The 16,561-nt window shown below is 50.1% G+C and overlaps 6 protein-coding genes across 6 annotated transcripts; 3 read left to right on the forward strand and 3 right to left on the reverse strand.

Moving 5' to 3' along the window:
* Positions 1-1,425: 1,425 nt before the first annotated feature.
* Positions 1,426-4,155, reverse strand: M437DRAFT_63718 (beta-1,4-glucosidase; the record flags this gene model as incomplete). The annotated part of the gene is made up of 2 exons (XM_041024296.1): positions 1,426-3,815; positions 3,867-4,155. The coding sequence occupies 2 exons, from the start codon at positions 4,153-4,155 to the stop codon at positions 1,426-1,428; spliced, it is 2,679 nt and encodes an 892-aa protein (XP_040882084.1).
* Positions 4,156-5,466: 1,311 nt separating this feature from the next.
* M437DRAFT_63719 (uncharacterized protein) lies at positions 5,467-8,396 on the forward strand (the record flags this gene model as incomplete). Its single annotated transcript, XM_041024297.1, has 5 exons — positions 5,467-5,701; positions 5,940-6,026; positions 6,413-7,354; positions 7,399-7,467; positions 7,753-8,396. The coding sequence occupies 5 exons, from the start codon at positions 5,467-5,469 to the stop codon at positions 8,394-8,396; spliced, it is 1,977 nt and encodes a 658-aa protein (XP_040882085.1).
* A 1,721-nt stretch (positions 8,397-10,117) lies between these two features.
* Positions 10,118-10,300, forward strand: M437DRAFT_43012 (uncharacterized protein; the record flags this gene model as incomplete). The annotated part of the gene is made up of 1 exon (XM_041020665.1): positions 10,118-10,300. The coding sequence occupies one exon, from the start codon at positions 10,118-10,120 to the stop codon at positions 10,298-10,300; it is 183 nt and encodes a 60-aa protein (XP_040882086.1).
* Positions 10,301-10,657: 357 nt separating this feature from the next.
* Positions 10,658-11,766, reverse strand: M437DRAFT_42317 (glyoxylate/hydroxypyruvate reductase; the record flags this gene model as incomplete). The annotated part of the gene is made up of 2 exons (XM_041020545.1): positions 10,658-11,394; positions 11,451-11,766. 2 exons carry the CDS (start codon positions 11,764-11,766, stop codon positions 10,658-10,660), a joined length of 1,053 nt encoding a protein of 350 aa, XP_040882087.1.
* Positions 11,767-12,415: 649 nt separating this feature from the next.
* M437DRAFT_41874 (Mak16 protein) lies at positions 12,416-13,468 on the reverse strand (the record flags this gene model as incomplete). Its single annotated transcript, XM_041020460.1, has 2 exons — positions 12,416-13,352; positions 13,407-13,468. The coding sequence occupies 2 exons, from the start codon at positions 13,466-13,468 to the stop codon at positions 12,416-12,418; spliced, it is 999 nt and encodes a 332-aa protein (XP_040882088.1).
* Positions 13,469-13,550: 82 nt separating this feature from the next.
* On the forward strand, positions 13,551-15,633 carry M437DRAFT_73012 (P-loop containing nucleoside triphosphate hydrolase protein; the record flags this gene model as incomplete). Its single annotated transcript, XM_041025958.1, has 2 exons — positions 13,551-13,562; positions 13,990-15,633. 2 exons carry the CDS (start codon positions 13,551-13,553, stop codon positions 15,631-15,633), a joined length of 1,656 nt encoding a protein of 551 aa, XP_040882089.1.
* Positions 15,634-16,561: the final 928 nt, after the last annotated feature.

The following is a 16,561-nucleotide window of genomic DNA, read 5'->3' on the forward strand; positions in this document are numbered from 1 at the left end:
CAAGCAAAGAGTATCGAATTATTTTCGACTTGAGGAGCCGAGTGTTTTCGATCAGACATCTGCCCTGCCACAAGCTGAAGCACGAGATGCCTTGGCGCAGGTCATCGTCAAGCAAGCGCAGTGACGAGATTCCGCTATGAGGGACTTCTCAACACGTCTCATTGTGTGCTGATAAAGTGCCAGACCAGATTAAGAACAGATAGGAAAGGCTTCTTGCCATTCCTGCTAGTGTTGCAAACAGCTTTTAACCAACCCCGCTCTCGGACCGACGTTCACGTCCTATAACTCTTGGTGTTGCTTGTCCAAACATCAGCTCCCATATATGAACACGTTGCCTAGAACCTTTCTCACCAGTAGTTCTATCACCTACTTGCCCTCATCACTTTGCGTTTGACAGCGAATAATTCCAGTCTAACATGGAACCTGCCAAGGAGAAGAATGAGACCATCATCGCGCGTGCCAAAGGACTGGCGAACGTGCCATGGTGTGAGGAGTATGAGAAGATGATATCTGGTATGCTGTAAGTATACAATTATCTATAAGCTTCGAACGGACCGCAGAAGAGGCTCCTCTCAAAGCCCTATCCACTAATTTCCACAGCTACAATGCCTTTGTCCCTGAGCTCTTAACAGGTCGCTTCCGCGCTCGAAAGCTGGCCTCACAATTCAACGCACCTATTGCCCTCGAAGCAACTGAAGAAGAAGTAATGTCACAACGCGCCGAACTTCTCAAGAAATTCTTTGGCTCGTTGGGCAAGAATAGTTTCATTGAACCGCCTTTGAACGTCGATTATGGCTGCAATATCCTCATTGGTGATGACTTCTACTCAAACTTTGGGTGAGCGTGGCTTTCTATCTACTTGTTGATGAGTTCGTTAATGATCTCTTAGCTTGACGATCCTTGATTGCTGCTTAGTGGAAATTGGCGACAGAGTCATGTTTGGACCTAATGTTAGCATCTTGAGTGCGACGCATCAGACGGATGTCCAGTCTCGTCGTGATGGAGTTGAATTTGCGCTGCCGGTGTCCATCGGAGATGACTGCTGGATTGGCGGGAATGTTAGCATTCTGCCGGGAGTCACGATTGGCAATGGTTGTACTATTGGGGCCAATTCGGTTGTCACGAAGAGCATTCCGGCATTTTCGGTCGCTGTGGGATCGCCTGCAAGAGTGATCAAGAAGGTTGCGGAAGTAGAACCTTTGCCTAAGAAATAAGATAGGAAGCAGCTCAAGCTTTTCTCGCGAGCGAAGATAGTGTCGTATTCTTCTCCATGATTGTTCGCATGATCAAGTCACGAGAAGACACCATGGTCACGAGAGATAGTAATGTATAGTACAAATCATTATATTATGAACTAATGTTTCTAGTCTAAGTGAAAAAGCAACAACCTTTATAGGTCTATCATGATCATTAAAAAGACCTCGCTTAAGCAAGCTTAGCAGTAAGAGGAAGGTTTCTCGAACTGCTGCCAACATACACGGTCTTGGTGTAGTTGCTGACGAACCAATCCTGGGCCTCAGGGCTCCAGTTCATGATATCTCTTCTCATAATATCAGCGGAGAAGGTGACAGTCTGGTTGGGCTGGATGCTCAATCTCTCAAAGCCTCTGAGCATCTTGACGGCATCGTATGGACCACCGAGAGAAACGTAGAGTTGAGGAACTTCGTCACCACCGACCTTGCCGACGTTCTTGATTTGGGCTGTGACGCGGTAGATGACATCCCAGAGGGCGGGGTTACCACCGGAAGGACCAGAAGCAGGAAGACGAGGCTGAGGAGAGGAGTTGACAGCGCCCTCAGGAACGAAGCTGTTGTCTCCGTAGGGAGCGTACTGAGACTCGCCAGCAGCGGAGGAAAGGTTGGTCGAGTTGATCCAGGGGTAGAGGTACAGAGGAACACGAGAGAAGTTGCTAGGGAAGACGTGATCGGCAGGGTTCATACTGATGTTACCGTAGGTCTGAGCAGCAGGAGTCATGCCGGTGGTAGGAGCATAAGCGCTGGTGTTGAGCTTAGTGACCTGGATGTTGCTGTATGTGAAGTTGGTGTAAGAAAGACCGAAACCGAACTCGTAGACAGGCTCAATCTCCTGCTTGTCGAGGGCTCTGTAATCAATGAAGATACCCTCCTTGAAGTTGGCTTGAGGAACAAGGTTGTTGGGAGTGTACAGAACATCAGTACCGTAGTCAGAGCGCTTGGCAGCCATGGAGAAGGGGAGCTTGGCACCGGGGTTGACACGACCATAGAGGACATCAGCGATAGAGTTACCAGACTGCTCTCCGGGAACACCAGCCCAGAGAATGGCAGTGATGTTTGGGTTGTTGGCGTATTCCTCAATCAGAACGGGGCCAACAGAGTGGATAACAAGAATGGTATTGTTGCAAGTAGCCGAGACGTTGGCGATGAGCTGGTCAGCCCCCTGCCAGAAAGTGAGGTTGTTGCGGTCACCGAAGTTGTTATCAACCTCAAGATAGCCTTCACCGCTGTCTGAGTTCGCGAAGATAATGAGAGCTCCAGCATTGTCGGTAGCCTGCTTAGCCAAAGAGTAGGCCTGGTCGAGGTTGGAGTTGTTTCTCATAGATTGGTAGAGACCATCGTTCTTGCCAACAACCTCATTTTGGATAGCAGTATTGGGAGTCACCAAGTAGGGAAAGTTAGCAGATCCAGAGCCCCAGGCCATGCCGAGAGTACCCTCATCACCAGCGCGATCGGTGAATCCGTTGGGACCGTTGGGATCTTCGAAAGCATCTTCACCAAGGACGACGGTGAATTCCTTGCCAGTAAGAGGCAGAGCGTTGTTGACGTTCTTGAGCAGGACAGTAGAGGCAGAGCCAATCTCACGAATGAGCTGGCTGTGGTTCATACGGACGTCGACGTGCTGGTTGATCAGACCGTAGCCCTGACCAACGGCGTTGTGCGAATAGCCGTAGGTGTCAAGAGAGTAAGAGTTGAAGTTGACAGGAACCTGGTTCTTGTCACGACCGACGTAATACCATGCGGCGAGAATACGGACGGCAGCATCGTCCAATCTCCATTGAGGAACAGTTCCGTTGATAACAGCAATAGTCATGTTAGAACCGAACAAGGCACCTCCGTGGTTGCCGAACTCTTGCACAGGATCGCCAGGCATGCTCATATCAAGACCAGCAAGGATGCTAGAAACACCGGAGTGTGTGCCATACCAGTCAGAAACGACGAAGCCTTGGAAACCGAGCTCATTCTTCAAGATGTGGTTGAGGATGTAGCTGTTTTGGCAAGACTGAGAGCTGTTGACCTGGTTGTAGGAGCACATGATAGAGGTGGCGCCTGCTCTGATACCATCGGCGAAAGGCCAGAGGTACAACTCGTGCAAAGTAACATCATCCAAGTTGGCAGTAATACTCTCAGTGACGTTGAAGCCCCAGTTCTTGGCCTCCTGGGATTGACGGAAGTGCTCTTGCTCATAAGCAATGAAGTGCTTAGCACTGGTCATGACACCGGCACTTTGAATACCCTTGATCGACTCGGCGAACATGAGACCGGTGAGGTAAGGGTCAGGAGAGAAACCCTCCCAATTTCTGCCACCAGCAGGTGCGCGGCCAAGAGGGCCAGCAACCGGGCCGAGTTGCATGTCAACACCCTTGCCATAGTGTTCTTGACCCATACCACGACCGCGAGCATAGGCAAGACCACGGCTCCAGGTAGCAGCAACGTTTACACCAGCTGGGAAGACGCTGTTGCCATCCGTAAGTCGGACTCCTACTGGCGAATCCTGAAGGCACAGCCCGTTGATGTTATGACGAGGGACAGATCCTGTCTGGCCGACGCAGTTGCCTTGGTCTAGATGAATGTTAGCAGAGATGTTAAATACCGGTATGGTTGAAGACTTACTAGTTCCTACACCACTTGTGAGGTTGACCTTCTCTTCAAGCGTCAATTGCGAAACAAGGGCGCGAGCCTTTGCGTAGGACTCCTTCCAGTCACCAGAGCCCTCACCCCAAGGGCTGGGGTACTTGGGAGGGCTCCATTGGAAGCTGTTTGAGCCCTCAATAGTGTATGGATTTTCTGATTCAAATCCAGGGTATGTGGTATTCGGATAAGGAGAGCCAAAATTTCCAAACTGTGCATTCACCAGTGAAGCTCCCGCCGAAGCAAGGATATAAGAAGAAAGGGAAGGCATGGTTGTGATTGTCCCTCAGAGGCGAGCTGCTGATGGACGTTTAAACAGAGGATCATCGCACCTCTTTATACTTGATTGCTGTGCCTTTTGACGATCCATGTCTTACCAGCCCTCACACGAGGTGACTTTCCGACCCACAGTTCGTGCTTTCGATTTCAAAACTACAAGCAAAAATGTGACGTGGGTACCTGACTTTTGGTGTGCACGGTCAACGGTGCTCTCCAGCCTCTGCCCCAGAATGAAGATCATCTCCCCACTGGAGGCCCCATGGAAGACGCGGACAAATTTATGGCAAGGATTTTCGGCATCGGACATGGAGAGCAAACATCGCTGATTCGAGCCGTCGAGCACTTCCTTTTTATACTGCTTTGAAGCCGACAATGGACACCTAGTCTGTTCTGCAATGGTATTTCCTGTGATATTCTGTGTAGCAGCAGCAGCAGCAGCAGCAGCAAGGACAACGTTCGCGATTATTCTCGGGGAGGCCACCTACGTAGTTTGCCGTTGAGCCCCGATCACGACCTTTCACGGGCCGTGCTGAGCCACCTACCTTCAGTACCCAGTCGGCAGAGACGGCAACAGGGCCATCCGACGAAGCTTTCTCTCTCGAACTTACCGACTGATCATTCTGTTGCAGTGCGCTGATCATCACGGGGTGTCTTCGTTTGAATGTGAAAAAATTCTGGATCTTTTTCTCAGAAGAGTCATGCCGACACAAAGCGACGGCTTTCTTTTGAAAATGTCAACCTCACGAAGCTCACTCGTTTGTAACTCAAGATATATGAGCATGCAATATCTCGAGCCAGGAGTCGACCCAAGCACGACAAGGAAGCTTGAGTGCTCAATAAGAAGTGGATTCTCGATTGATTTGGTGACGCGAAATGGATGAAGACAGGAACGAGATCATGATGCTTTCTTGCTGCTCTCCGCACAAACATCCACAGAACGACAGGGCCCCACCTGACTCGCTGGCCGGATAAAATGGTTGATCCTCGGGATACGAAGATCACCATCAAATCCCCACAGACATCCACAAACTTGGACTTCCATCAGCAGCTGTCGGCAGGTTTGATATCACACCTCAAGAAGGCCCCGCCAGTATTCGTGCACGAGAGAAAGGCCGCTCCACTCTCATTCCTGTTCGATCTCCTGAGAGACTAATGCCGTGTCATTTGACCCTTAAGCCCCTCACGCCGAGCAAGCTGATCTAGCAACTACAAAGAGATGTCCACGGCCGTACTTCGCTCCTGTCTGCACTTCTGACAGCCGAGATGGCCATCGGAGGCCTTTGGGTGTTATACCAGGTGACAGATGCAGACGGTCCCATATGTTTCCGAATTGGAAGGTCCATCCACAGAGCGGCTTCCCCATATTGGGACAAATGCGGGTTATCCGGAGAAGGACCGATTGCTATTGACTTGCCGGCGGCGGCCTTTCGAACAAACTTGGACAGCTTCATACGAGCTCAAAATGAGCCCTCATGAGCCCCGTCACGAGAAGCATTCACTTCCAAGTACCGACTTTTGCGCTGGTCTTGCCGATAGCGGTCAGTCAATGGAACCACGGCCCGGTCGCCGATGGTACTCGAATATCTGCTTAGTAGCATGCCAGTAGCGCTGCACGCGGACATGTGGTCGACATTCACCCCATAAGCATGGATCGAACACAACCCAATGTCTACTCAAGAAAGGCAGGATAGCCGAACATACTTGAGCTGCAAACTTTTGCTTGATTCTCGGGTGCAAAGCAAGAAAAACGCCTCGTCATATATCATCAAATTTTAGATGTTGCATGGATGGAAAAGTTGCCGTTCGTCACTCTACGATGTTTTCGCTCTTTGATCAGTCCACGCAGAACAAGTATCCAGCTTGGTAAGCTCGGTGTAGTAGCAAATGAAATCCTCCGTTACAGGATCATCCAGTTCCGTGACAATGAGCAGAAGACGAGGATCGGACCACTGACCAGACCTACCATGTAGCGCATCCTCCAAGAAACGTCTCGTACATCTGGCCGCGCATGGATAACCCTCAGCATCACCAGCTCGTGGCCCGCGGCATGGCATACGTCCTCCCATCGATGGCTGCAAACAGCAGTCTGTCATTCAACGACTCCACTGCTCCCTGACACTCGGCCCTTACGTATGCATCCTCCGTCGCTGCTTATCTATACGGCCGCCCACTGGAGCCCTGGGCTGAGCGCCTTGAATACACGCCCTCCATCGCCGCATACCAGAGCCGCCCCTCCTATGTCATCGCAGCCGCTGTCGAATGGTTATCCGACTTGCCAGTAGAGAAAGACAGACCGTTTGAGCTTGGTACTCTTCCAACCGACCTTGCCCTTGATGAAAACGACAATCTCGAAGCCGTCCACTTCTTCACAACATCCATCAACCCCTGGAGCGAACACAACAACAATGTCAACAAGCTTCTTGCTGATGCAAGACTCTGGAACCGTCACCTTCCTCACCACCGCGACACCATCAGAGACGGCACCTTCCTCTTTCGACGCAACGACATTCAATCCATGCCGTTCGACTTGCTTGTTGAAGTTCGGGACAGCCTCGGTGTCAAGACTTTGAAGCTATCTCAGCACCCCCTCCTCGGCATCTCTCGTCACACCCGTCGAGCTTTCCTCGATGATTGGTACCTCCACAATGACTTCAAAGTCAGCTTCGACACTGCTCTCGCCGCTCGTAACCGCAGCCATTTCGAGAAGGGTATGAAGCTACTCTCGCCCCGCCACAAGACCTTGATCCTTACGCCAGCTCCTATGACAATCTCTCCCCGTCTGCTCATCGAAGTCCAGATGCCCCAGGGCAAAGTTACATTCGCTTCTCTGCTCCAATGTTTCCGCATTTTCTACGACGGTCTCCTGGGCAAGAAGGAACTTGAGAAGATTGGAGACATCGGCCTGGGTACAGGTCCTCCTCGTGTGACCAATTGGAGATTGACTTGGGACACAAAGGTGGAAGATCAGAAGCACGTTATGGTAGTCCTATATGGTCTACGTGAACTTGCAACTGCACAGTCCCTTGCAGATGACAGCGACCATCCTCGCCGTCGCTCAGAGGAGGATCTTGGTCGCATGGTTTACGAGTGGATGGTCTCAAAGGAGGATCCCTCACGTATTGAGGATAGAATGCGCGTGTGTGAATTAATCAGCCCTCAGTTCAAAGAACTAGGCTTTAGAAGTGCTATGCGTATGTTCTTCAAGAGGGGAGCCGATGATCTCTGATGTGACAAGAGACTCAACAAGTACTCATTGTTAGTCCATCCTTCGACAGGTCCCTTTTCTTTGTTTTCTCTCCTTTTTGTAAGTGTATTAAGATTCGTTCTTGCCTTTTGATCAAGCTTGTCGATGTCCTTGTTGTTGGAGGAAAAGTGGAAAATATCCTGCCATTTGTAATTTCCTCCAATTCCTGTAAACAAGAAACCGTTTACTTCTTGCAGTTGCTACAGCCTGCAGCCTCCTCACACTCGACACCACACCTGACTTCTCGACCATCGTCTTTGACATCAGGTCATTATGGATAAAGAGAATTGGAGTCTCACAGAAGCGCTAGATCACATATCGCTTCCGCCGTCTCACTTACTGAAGCATGCATCTATCAAAGAACTGGTGACCTCGCTGCCTGGTCAGGAGATGAGCGAGCGAAAGATCAAAACACTGTGCCAGAAGATTTGTGCATCAGTCGCCGACCGCCAGGCAGCCTCGTCATCATCAGAAGGCGCATCCATCAACAGTATACAGGTGCAGTCGCGAGCACAAGAAAAAGCAAAGTCACAAGAACCACCGCTAGCAAAGTCATTGTCGATCAAAGCAGCCATCACAAGACAATCAAAAGAATCGTCAGAAGCGTCATGAGCGAAAGCAGACCTCAAGGCTCGAAGACAGGCTTGTGGGCAGGCTCAAAGACTCTGACTAGAACACACCGCCGGACAGAGCCTGTACATACAGACTCGTCACCATCTTTCTCACAGATCATGAAGTCTCGAAAGCTGCCAGGCAAAAGCCAGAGGAAGTTGTTGTTTGAGCACCTCGACTTCGGCGGCGCAGAAGATAAAGTCACTGGCTCCGACTCGGACGTCCAAAAAGTCAATCAGCCTGACACAACGGCCCTTGATGGTGAAGACAATCACGATGACAAGGATATCGAGGTCTGTCGGAAAGCGATAGCGGATCGTCAGGTGGTATACAGAAGAGGGCCTCCCCACACGACATCGAAGCAAGCAACCACCTGAGCTAGGTGTACTTATGCCTGTAGTATGGCAACCTGTTTAGCCAAAGTCACAATCAGTGACGCACCCACCTTGCATGGCGAAAGAAAGAAGAAGACTCCGGATTCGGAAAGCAACCCTAAGGCACGCTTCAGATGTCCTTTGCCGTCATTCAACATGACCCTTCCTGTCTGAACGACACTGCATAGGTTTTGGACCCATGTGGGAGATGAGAAGCATGCACGTGGGCTGTACGAGTAGAGTTCTTTCAGATGCCAAGTTGGATGTATGGAGGAGTTTACGGACGAACTTGGACGTCTCCACCATCACTTGATGCAGAGGTGTGCTTCCGAGAGTCTGCCGGACTATGATTGCGCCAAACTAGGATGCAAAGGTCCGATCAACGACAACCCTCCAACTCGCATGATGTACTGGGCTGATCTACATGCCTCAAATGCATATGCCAGGTCGGGTGAGCCGTCAAGGACAATATCTGCGAGCTCGGCTCTGCAAGCAAGGACAGATGCATGCTCCTAGATTTACAGAACGAGGATATCACGGAGAGGAACATTTTTCGCTACGATCCCAAACCGGCACAGTGTGTCTCAAGGAGATGGTCTCTTTGCCATAAAGAGGGCAGGGCATGATAATACTGTGAAGGTTTGATGAAGGGTGAACTGTCTGCGCATCGGTGTCTCCTGACAACAGGCACCTCGAGCAGTCGAAGGAAGACAAAGTGAATGCACATTTCAGATAATGGATTGAGCGTTGGACGACAAAAAGACCTTACCAGAAAAAGAAGTCGGTACCTGGTGCCTGTTGGTGTTCCTTCAACTATGCACACGATGACGATGATCACTGCATGTCAGACAGATACCCGCCCACGTGTACATTGCATAGGGCTGCATGATATGCCAAACATAGCCCTACCACCTATCCTCACCATCACTCTCCGAGAGTTACGGCTTTGTCAGCTTCACGCTTTGTCCTCTGTTAGGCAAGATCAAAGTATTTGCATAATGCTGATGTGCACATAAAAAAAGTACAAACAGGCGCATCGGTTTCCCCATCGGGTGTCGCGAACTGCCATTTACCGTGCCCAGTGTATCTTATGCTAGATTTCCATTGATATGTCGCTTGAAATAGCAGCCTTTTTCGTGCCAGTCAGCACTTTACTTATTTGCTCGATTTACCGACCTATCAGATCGCGACTTCCACCCTTTACCTCAGTAACCTCCAATCTTTGCTCTGGCCTGAGGCTGTAGATGTTGCCCGGATACCATGTCGGAGACCTTGATGTCCGCGATTGTTGCCGCAAAGGCGAGCCATTTTCTTGTTACATCTATTTTTCTGGCTTTTGAGGGGCTTGTTGCAGGCAGTGCAGTCCCTAAAGGAGACATCGATGAAGAGGACAGATTTTGAGGTGCGTGGATGTGGTATAGTGTTGCAAGTTGGTATGTTAGTCAAGGTGGAGAAAAGAGATATATATACTCTTCCAGCTGTCCTTGTTTCCTTCTTCATCCTCGTCAATACCATCACTATTACACTCCGACTTCAGAGAAAGACACAAAGACCAACATACCATCATCGTTCTCTCAGTCTCTATTAAACTTCAAAAATCAACCTTCACATCTCCATCTCCAGCGTCTCGACGCATCAGACCACCAACTCATCTGCACCTCTACGACGAACTCTCCGAGACCAACCTCCATTTTTCTCGAACCATCTCAACACCACCCACAACAATGCAAACCCTCACAACCCTAGGCCGTGGCGGCTACAACCGCAACTTTCCTCCTGTTCTTGGCCGCGGAGGCTACAACCGCGACATCAAAACCAGCGGTATCAGTCGACCTACCAACCCTTCGAGTCTGGGTGTAAGGTCTGCTCGTTATGTTGCTGATGATGGGAGAGGTGGGTATAACTAAGACCACCTAACATGGGATCAGACGGGGCGGAGCAGAGATTGAAGAGACTATTTGCATCATAGATGGCGTACTTGATGGCTTAGGGGGTATAGAAGGGAGCGGTGATAGATGGTGGTTTGACGTACATGCATGAGTCTTCGACGATATAGAGGATGGGGGCCAGGATTTTCTTATGTTCAAGGACGGCGCGACATTAGAATATGATTGTCATGCAGGAGATTGATCAGCGAAGGCGAGATTAGAAGTAATTAGCATCTAAAGGCATTTAGAAGGGAATCTGGTTTAGTCTATTTCATCTGTCAAGGGATTTGTTTTGCTGAGCCTTCTATCAAGAGAATTGCAATCACATTACTGAGACTACAGCTTACTCTTACCCGCCTTGATCAAGTGCAAATTTACGGGACTGATAGCCTTGCCCTCCAAAAGCGCGCCCAACACATTCTTATAGCACAACTCTTCAAACCCAATATGCGTGTCGATAGTGCCGCCCGCTGTGTGTGCCGTCAAAGTTGCCTGCTTGAGTCCACACAACTCCTTATTCACGTGCGGTTCATTCTCAAACACATCCAATCCACAAGCACTCAGTTGACCCGATTTGAGCGCTTCCACAAGATCGGCTTCGTTGACTAATGGTCCACGAGCAATGTTGATGAGTCGACTGCCACGCTTGAATTTCTTGAACTTCTCGGCTGTGAAAAGCTGTTTTCCGGAAAAGGGGGTTGCGACGAGGATACAATCGGCAGCTGCCAACATCTCATCCAGAGTCTTGTAGAACGTTGCTCCCACAGCCTCCTCCACAGCTTTAGATTTGCGGAACAGATCATGGTAGGCAATCTTCATGCCCAGACCTAGGTAGGCTTTTTGAGCGATTCTGTAGCCGATGTTTCCGAGACCGACGATACCGAGGATTCTTCCCTTGGGGTTTATGGCTGTGGTTGGAGAGTTTTTGTGGGCGTCGAAGAGTTCGTCTGGGTTTCCTGATCGAGCGGCGATTTGTGACCATGCGAGGTTGCGGAAGGTGGAGATGATGAGGAAGAGGGCGGAGTCGGCTACTGAGTCTGAAGATGCTGCTGCGCCGTTGCAGTAGATGATTCCTGTGCCTTGTCAATATTGCTGATGTTCGAAAAGAGGATCTAGGGTAAAATGTTACCTTTCTCGGCAAGGATATCAGTGTCTACCCAATCGAAACCTGCACCAGCAGATGCATATACCTTAACACTATCAGGAAGCAACGAGATCAACTCTCTGTCAATCCTTCCCATCTCTCCTCCAGTGTTCCAGAATGGTCGCATGATAGCTACGAAATTGCCCCATCGCTTTTCCTTGAGAGCTGTGAGGAAGGCGGATCTTTCGCGTTCCTCTGCTGAAGGACGGATGATGGTAAAGTGTGTCTCGAACTTCTTGTATAGATCTGCATGCCAGCGACATGGGTCACCGAGGTGAAGGATAGATGGTTTAGAAGACATTGTGAACGTTGTTTGCGTTGTGTATGCGAATGATTGTAAAGGATCTAACAAGCAGAGCTCAAGACAAGAGCCAGATGATGAAAGAACAAACAGAGAAATTGAAGACCTACATGGTGAGGGATCTGGCTAGTTATGTCTGGACTACGGTTTCCGAGACGTGCAGTGCAAACACCCGACATGTGGTGTTGAAAGAGAGGAAAGATAGATTCATTCGGCGTCGGGTATTGGTTTCAATAGCCGACACCTGCCATTTTTGTGGGGCCGCATGTGAAGCATTGGATGTGGTCCTTACCGTCTTGCTGCACTGCCGGACATGCAAAAATGCTTGCTCTCGAGGTATATCGCGAATCAAAAACGCATACATGTGAGCAGTACGACCTGTGTTCAGGGTTTTTGATCAAATGGTTGGTGTAGATCAATGCATCTTTCAAGCCGTCAAATACGAAGCGATCATCGTATGGAGCTTTGTTGCTGATGGAAATTACTTGAATTAGCAGAGGTCGAACAGTATTGAATGATAAGAGTTGTTTTATTCGTATGGCCTCGCGAATCGCTCTGAGCCTTGTAGTCGAACAGAAGATACCAGTAATTTTGTATGCCTTCCCACATAACGCCAGCGCTGAAATGAACCCTCTCATGCTTTTGTAGATTACTTTGCAATAACCATCTCCCTGGCAGGGCGTTCGTACTCGTACTCGATCTCCCTCTTGGGACCCTTCGAGCCTGCCTTCTTCTTTGATTTTGTGTCCGGAGCGGGTCTCTTTCTCTTCTTGAGGTCTGCAAGCTTCTTGGCCAGCTCTTTGTCGTCTGCTTCGGATCCGCTCTCGTCGTCCTCATCCTCCTCGTCTTCTTCGTCTTCGTCCGAGTCGGCTTCTTGTTCGCTGCCGAGCCAGTCTTCCAGGTCGTCCATGTCGTCGTCACTCTCTTCAACATCGCTGACATATTCGACATCGGGACCCTCCTCTTCTTGCTCGTACTCGTATTCCTCCTCATCTTCATCGATACCCTCGTCGAGATCCTCATCACGAGTGGCCTCACCACCGCGCTCAAGAGTGCGCATGACGCGCTTCCAGATGTTCTCGTCGACGTTGAGAGGTTGCTCACCATAAGCACCGCTTCTCAGTCTCTCAACCAGTTCTCTCTCGATAGCGCGCTCGATCTTAGCGGCAGACTCTGCCTTGCGCTCACGTGTCTGTTCTCTCCTGCGAATCTTGGGAGCAAGTCTGGGCACCATCTGTTCTCCAAGTCTCTCCTCTTCACGGGCCAGCTTTTGCATGCGAACTCTAACTTGAGTCAAACGAGTAAGACGTTGCTTGTTCTTGTGAACCAGGAATTTGGGCCAGTACTTGAGTCGCTCGTCGACTTGTTCGAGGGCTTTGGAGTAGTTGCTGCTGAGACGAATCTTCTCCCACCATTTGCTGGGCATGTGTGCGCGTTCGATAGTCTTGATGTAGAGGTATAGGCGCTGTGTTTGCGGGTCGGCGCGGATGGTGGCATAACGAGAGTTGGCAAGAGGACATGATTGACGGTTGCAAAGACCAGTAACGTTGTGTTCGTTGCGACAGAAGTTTTGTTCTTTTGTGGTCCTAGACGCGAATGTCAGATGTGTTGATCAAGCAGCATGAGCGCGTGAGCCGTACTTGAGTTTGAATGAACAGAACTGCTGGTTGATAACCTGCCAAACAATTTCGTCCGAGGCCATCTTGACGGTCGTAGATTAATGGTTCGCCTCGTTGTATGTAAGAATTTCGGACTGAGTCTCGAGAAGCGTATGTCTCGACGATATGGCTACGCCAGTCAAAGGTCGTAGATGTAGGGAGAGATGAATGGCAAATAGAATTCCGCTTAAGCAGTCGCAAGCGCGCTCAGCGACTTTTTTCTGAGCAGAACTTGACTGCCAGGCGTCGAGATTCTTGGCCGCTCACCGCCTTCGGCCCGGCCCGAATATTCCATCCGAACAACCGCCATGGTCAGCAAGCCCTCGCCTCCTGAGAATTTGTCTTCTATCACGACCACTAGTTATCTTACACAATCTTTATATGCTTGCGACGTATGAGGCTTGCCAGGAGCTCATTGTCACTTGCTGTCACGCGTCCATCATGTCTTTCTTCGACGGCTAGACTATTGCCATTGGCTGCCTCATCAGCCCCAGCAATTGGAGCTAGCGTCCATAAATCTACATCTCCCACCATCGGAAGGTCGTTGAACATCTCAAGGCATCAGAGCAGCTTTTCCCCAACCTCGACCAAATTCTATGCAGAACCCACCATCTATGCTTTGTCTACTGCTCCTGGCCGGGCCGCTATTGCCATCATTCGCATCTCTGGTCCAGCTTGCAATGACATCTACGACGCTCTCTGCCCAGGCCAAAAGCCCTTGAAGCCTCGCTACGCTGCTGTGCGTACTTTGTACCGACCTGGAGCTAAAGTCTCGTCCGAAAATCTTCTGGACTCCAGTGCTCTGCTTCTTTATTTTCCTGCTCCGAACACTGTAACAGGCGAAGATCTTCTTGAGTTGCATGTGCACGGTGGCACGGCTGTCGTGAGAGCTGTTCTGTCAGCTATCTCACAGTGCTCATCCGCGATTGGTGCCATCCGCTATGCAGAGGCTGGCGAATTCACTCGACGAGCTTTTATGAATGATCGTCTGGACTTGACCCAGGTCGAAGCTTTGGGTGATACGCTCTCTGCAAACACCGAGCAACAGCGTCGGTTGTCAGTTCGCGGTACCACCAATACTCTCTCGCTTCGCTACGAATCATGGCGCCAGATGCTTCTTGCAGCTAGAGGTGAACTCGAGGCTCTGATTGACTTTTCCGAAGATCAACATTTTGATGAGTCGCCAGCCGAACTGGCTTCTTCTGTTGCTGGACAAGTGCAGGACCTGGTTCTCCTGATTGATACCCATCGCCGCAATGCAATGCGTGGAGAGCTTCTCAGGAACGGTATCGCTATCAGTTTGCTGGGCGCACCCAATGCCGGCAAAAGCAGTCTTCTCAACCGTATCGTGGGTCGTGAGGCTGCCATCGTCAGTCAAGAAGCAGGCACTACCCGAGACGTGGTCGAAGTAGGTATTGACCTAGGTGGCTACCTCTGCCGCTTGGGCGACACTGCCGGTCTACGAAGTGCTGTTCTTGCAACTCCTCAAGCTCAGAAAGAGCACATGCAGGAAAAGATCAGTATGATCGAGAAAGAAGGCATGAGACGTGCCAAGCAGCGCGCCATCGAAAGCGACGTCGTAATCGTCGTCTTGTCCCTGGAGCAAGAAGGCAAGAAAGTAATCTTAAGACCAGACCCTGAGGTCATCGACACTGCCACCGAGCTTGCAGAACAAAAGTCGAATGTGCTAGTCGTACTGAACAAAATTGATCTTCTTTCTGGCCACGCGTCCGAACTTGAAAATCTGAGACGACAAGTCGCAGATGCGCTTCCGCACGTCAGACTCGAAAACATCTTTGCCATCTCCTGCAAAGATGCAGAGTCATCAGTCTCGGTGGATGCAGGACACATTCCCACCTTCCTCTCTGGTCTCATTCGACAATTTGAGGATATGACTTCTGCAGTTGCAGCCACAGACGACGATACGGATCCCTCAATCTGGCAAGAATCGTTGGGTGCGACGGAACGCCATAGGCTTCTCCTCGATGAATGCCAATTCCACCTTGAACAGTTCCTTGCTCAAGTGGAAATGGGCGCGCAGACTGGTGAAGGTCATGGTTTTGAAGAGACGGATGTCGACATTGTCCTCGCTGCAGAGAATCTTCGCGATGCTGCAAATTGCCTCGCACGAATCACTGGCAAAGGCGAAGCTGGAGATGTCGAAGAAGTCCTTGGAGTTGTGTTTGAAAAATTCTGTGTCGGTAAATGAGAGGGATAAGACACCTCCGCAGATCTGGCTCTGAACGCTGTAGAAACATGCAATAGAACGCTACTTTCGGGCTGTAATTAAGTAAGCATCATAAAGCATAAAGAATGAGGAACAGTTGTGTTTCTCGCAAAGGACCCACCGGAACTTACATCCCTTGGATGACCGCTATCAACACTGCCTACTTGTAAAGTATGGTAGAAATGTCAAGGGGTTCCTGCGTTTCACATGAATGTACTCGAGTACCACATCGAATCATCACGCCAAGGAAGTAGCCAGCCTTGTTTTTGACGGATTTGGCCAACCACCCACCTTCCTGCTATATGCGTCTTCTTCTTCCCTTTCCATCTCATTACTTGTTGGCATTGTTTTGATGCACCCAGAAAATTTCATATGCTCTGTTATGTTCTCCACCAGAGAAATTCTCTTCATACCCGTGTACAGCCAAACATGAACAGACTGCCGAATTGAGTCAAGCACGCGACATCACTTTGCATGCAGCATCGCATGCAGCATCGCATGCAGCATCGCCACCGAGACGGAATTGACCACTTACAGGGTGGTTTCACAGCCTTTGGACAGCTCCCACATCAATGCGTCCATATATCTAAGAATTGCAGCAAATCACTAGTGTTCCCAAGCTCGAGATAAGCAGTCTGCAAGCCACGGACAGTGACACACCCTGTAAATTCCTGGGGCCGATTTCTATATTTGCGCCTGCTCTTCTTTTTTCCGACAGGCTCGGTGCCTGGGTTGTCATGAAGGCCGTCGCTCCCCCAACTCATGGCTGAGCAGCTGGACGGTTTCACCTCGCGATTCGTCATCATGGGGCTGCTCTGTATGTTCAAGATATCTTGGAGCAATATGCCGATGTACAGTCTGGGACTTCGTCTAGTCATTACCGACAGCCTGTAGACTATAGCTCAAGCAA

Source organism: Aureobasidium melanogenum (genome assembly GCF_000721775.1).
Source record: "Aureobasidium melanogenum CBS 110374 unplaced genomic scaffold scaffold_4, whole genome shotgun sequence".
NCBI classification, from domain to species: domain Eukaryota; kingdom Fungi; phylum Ascomycota; class Dothideomycetes; order Dothideales; family Saccotheciaceae; genus Aureobasidium; species Aureobasidium melanogenum.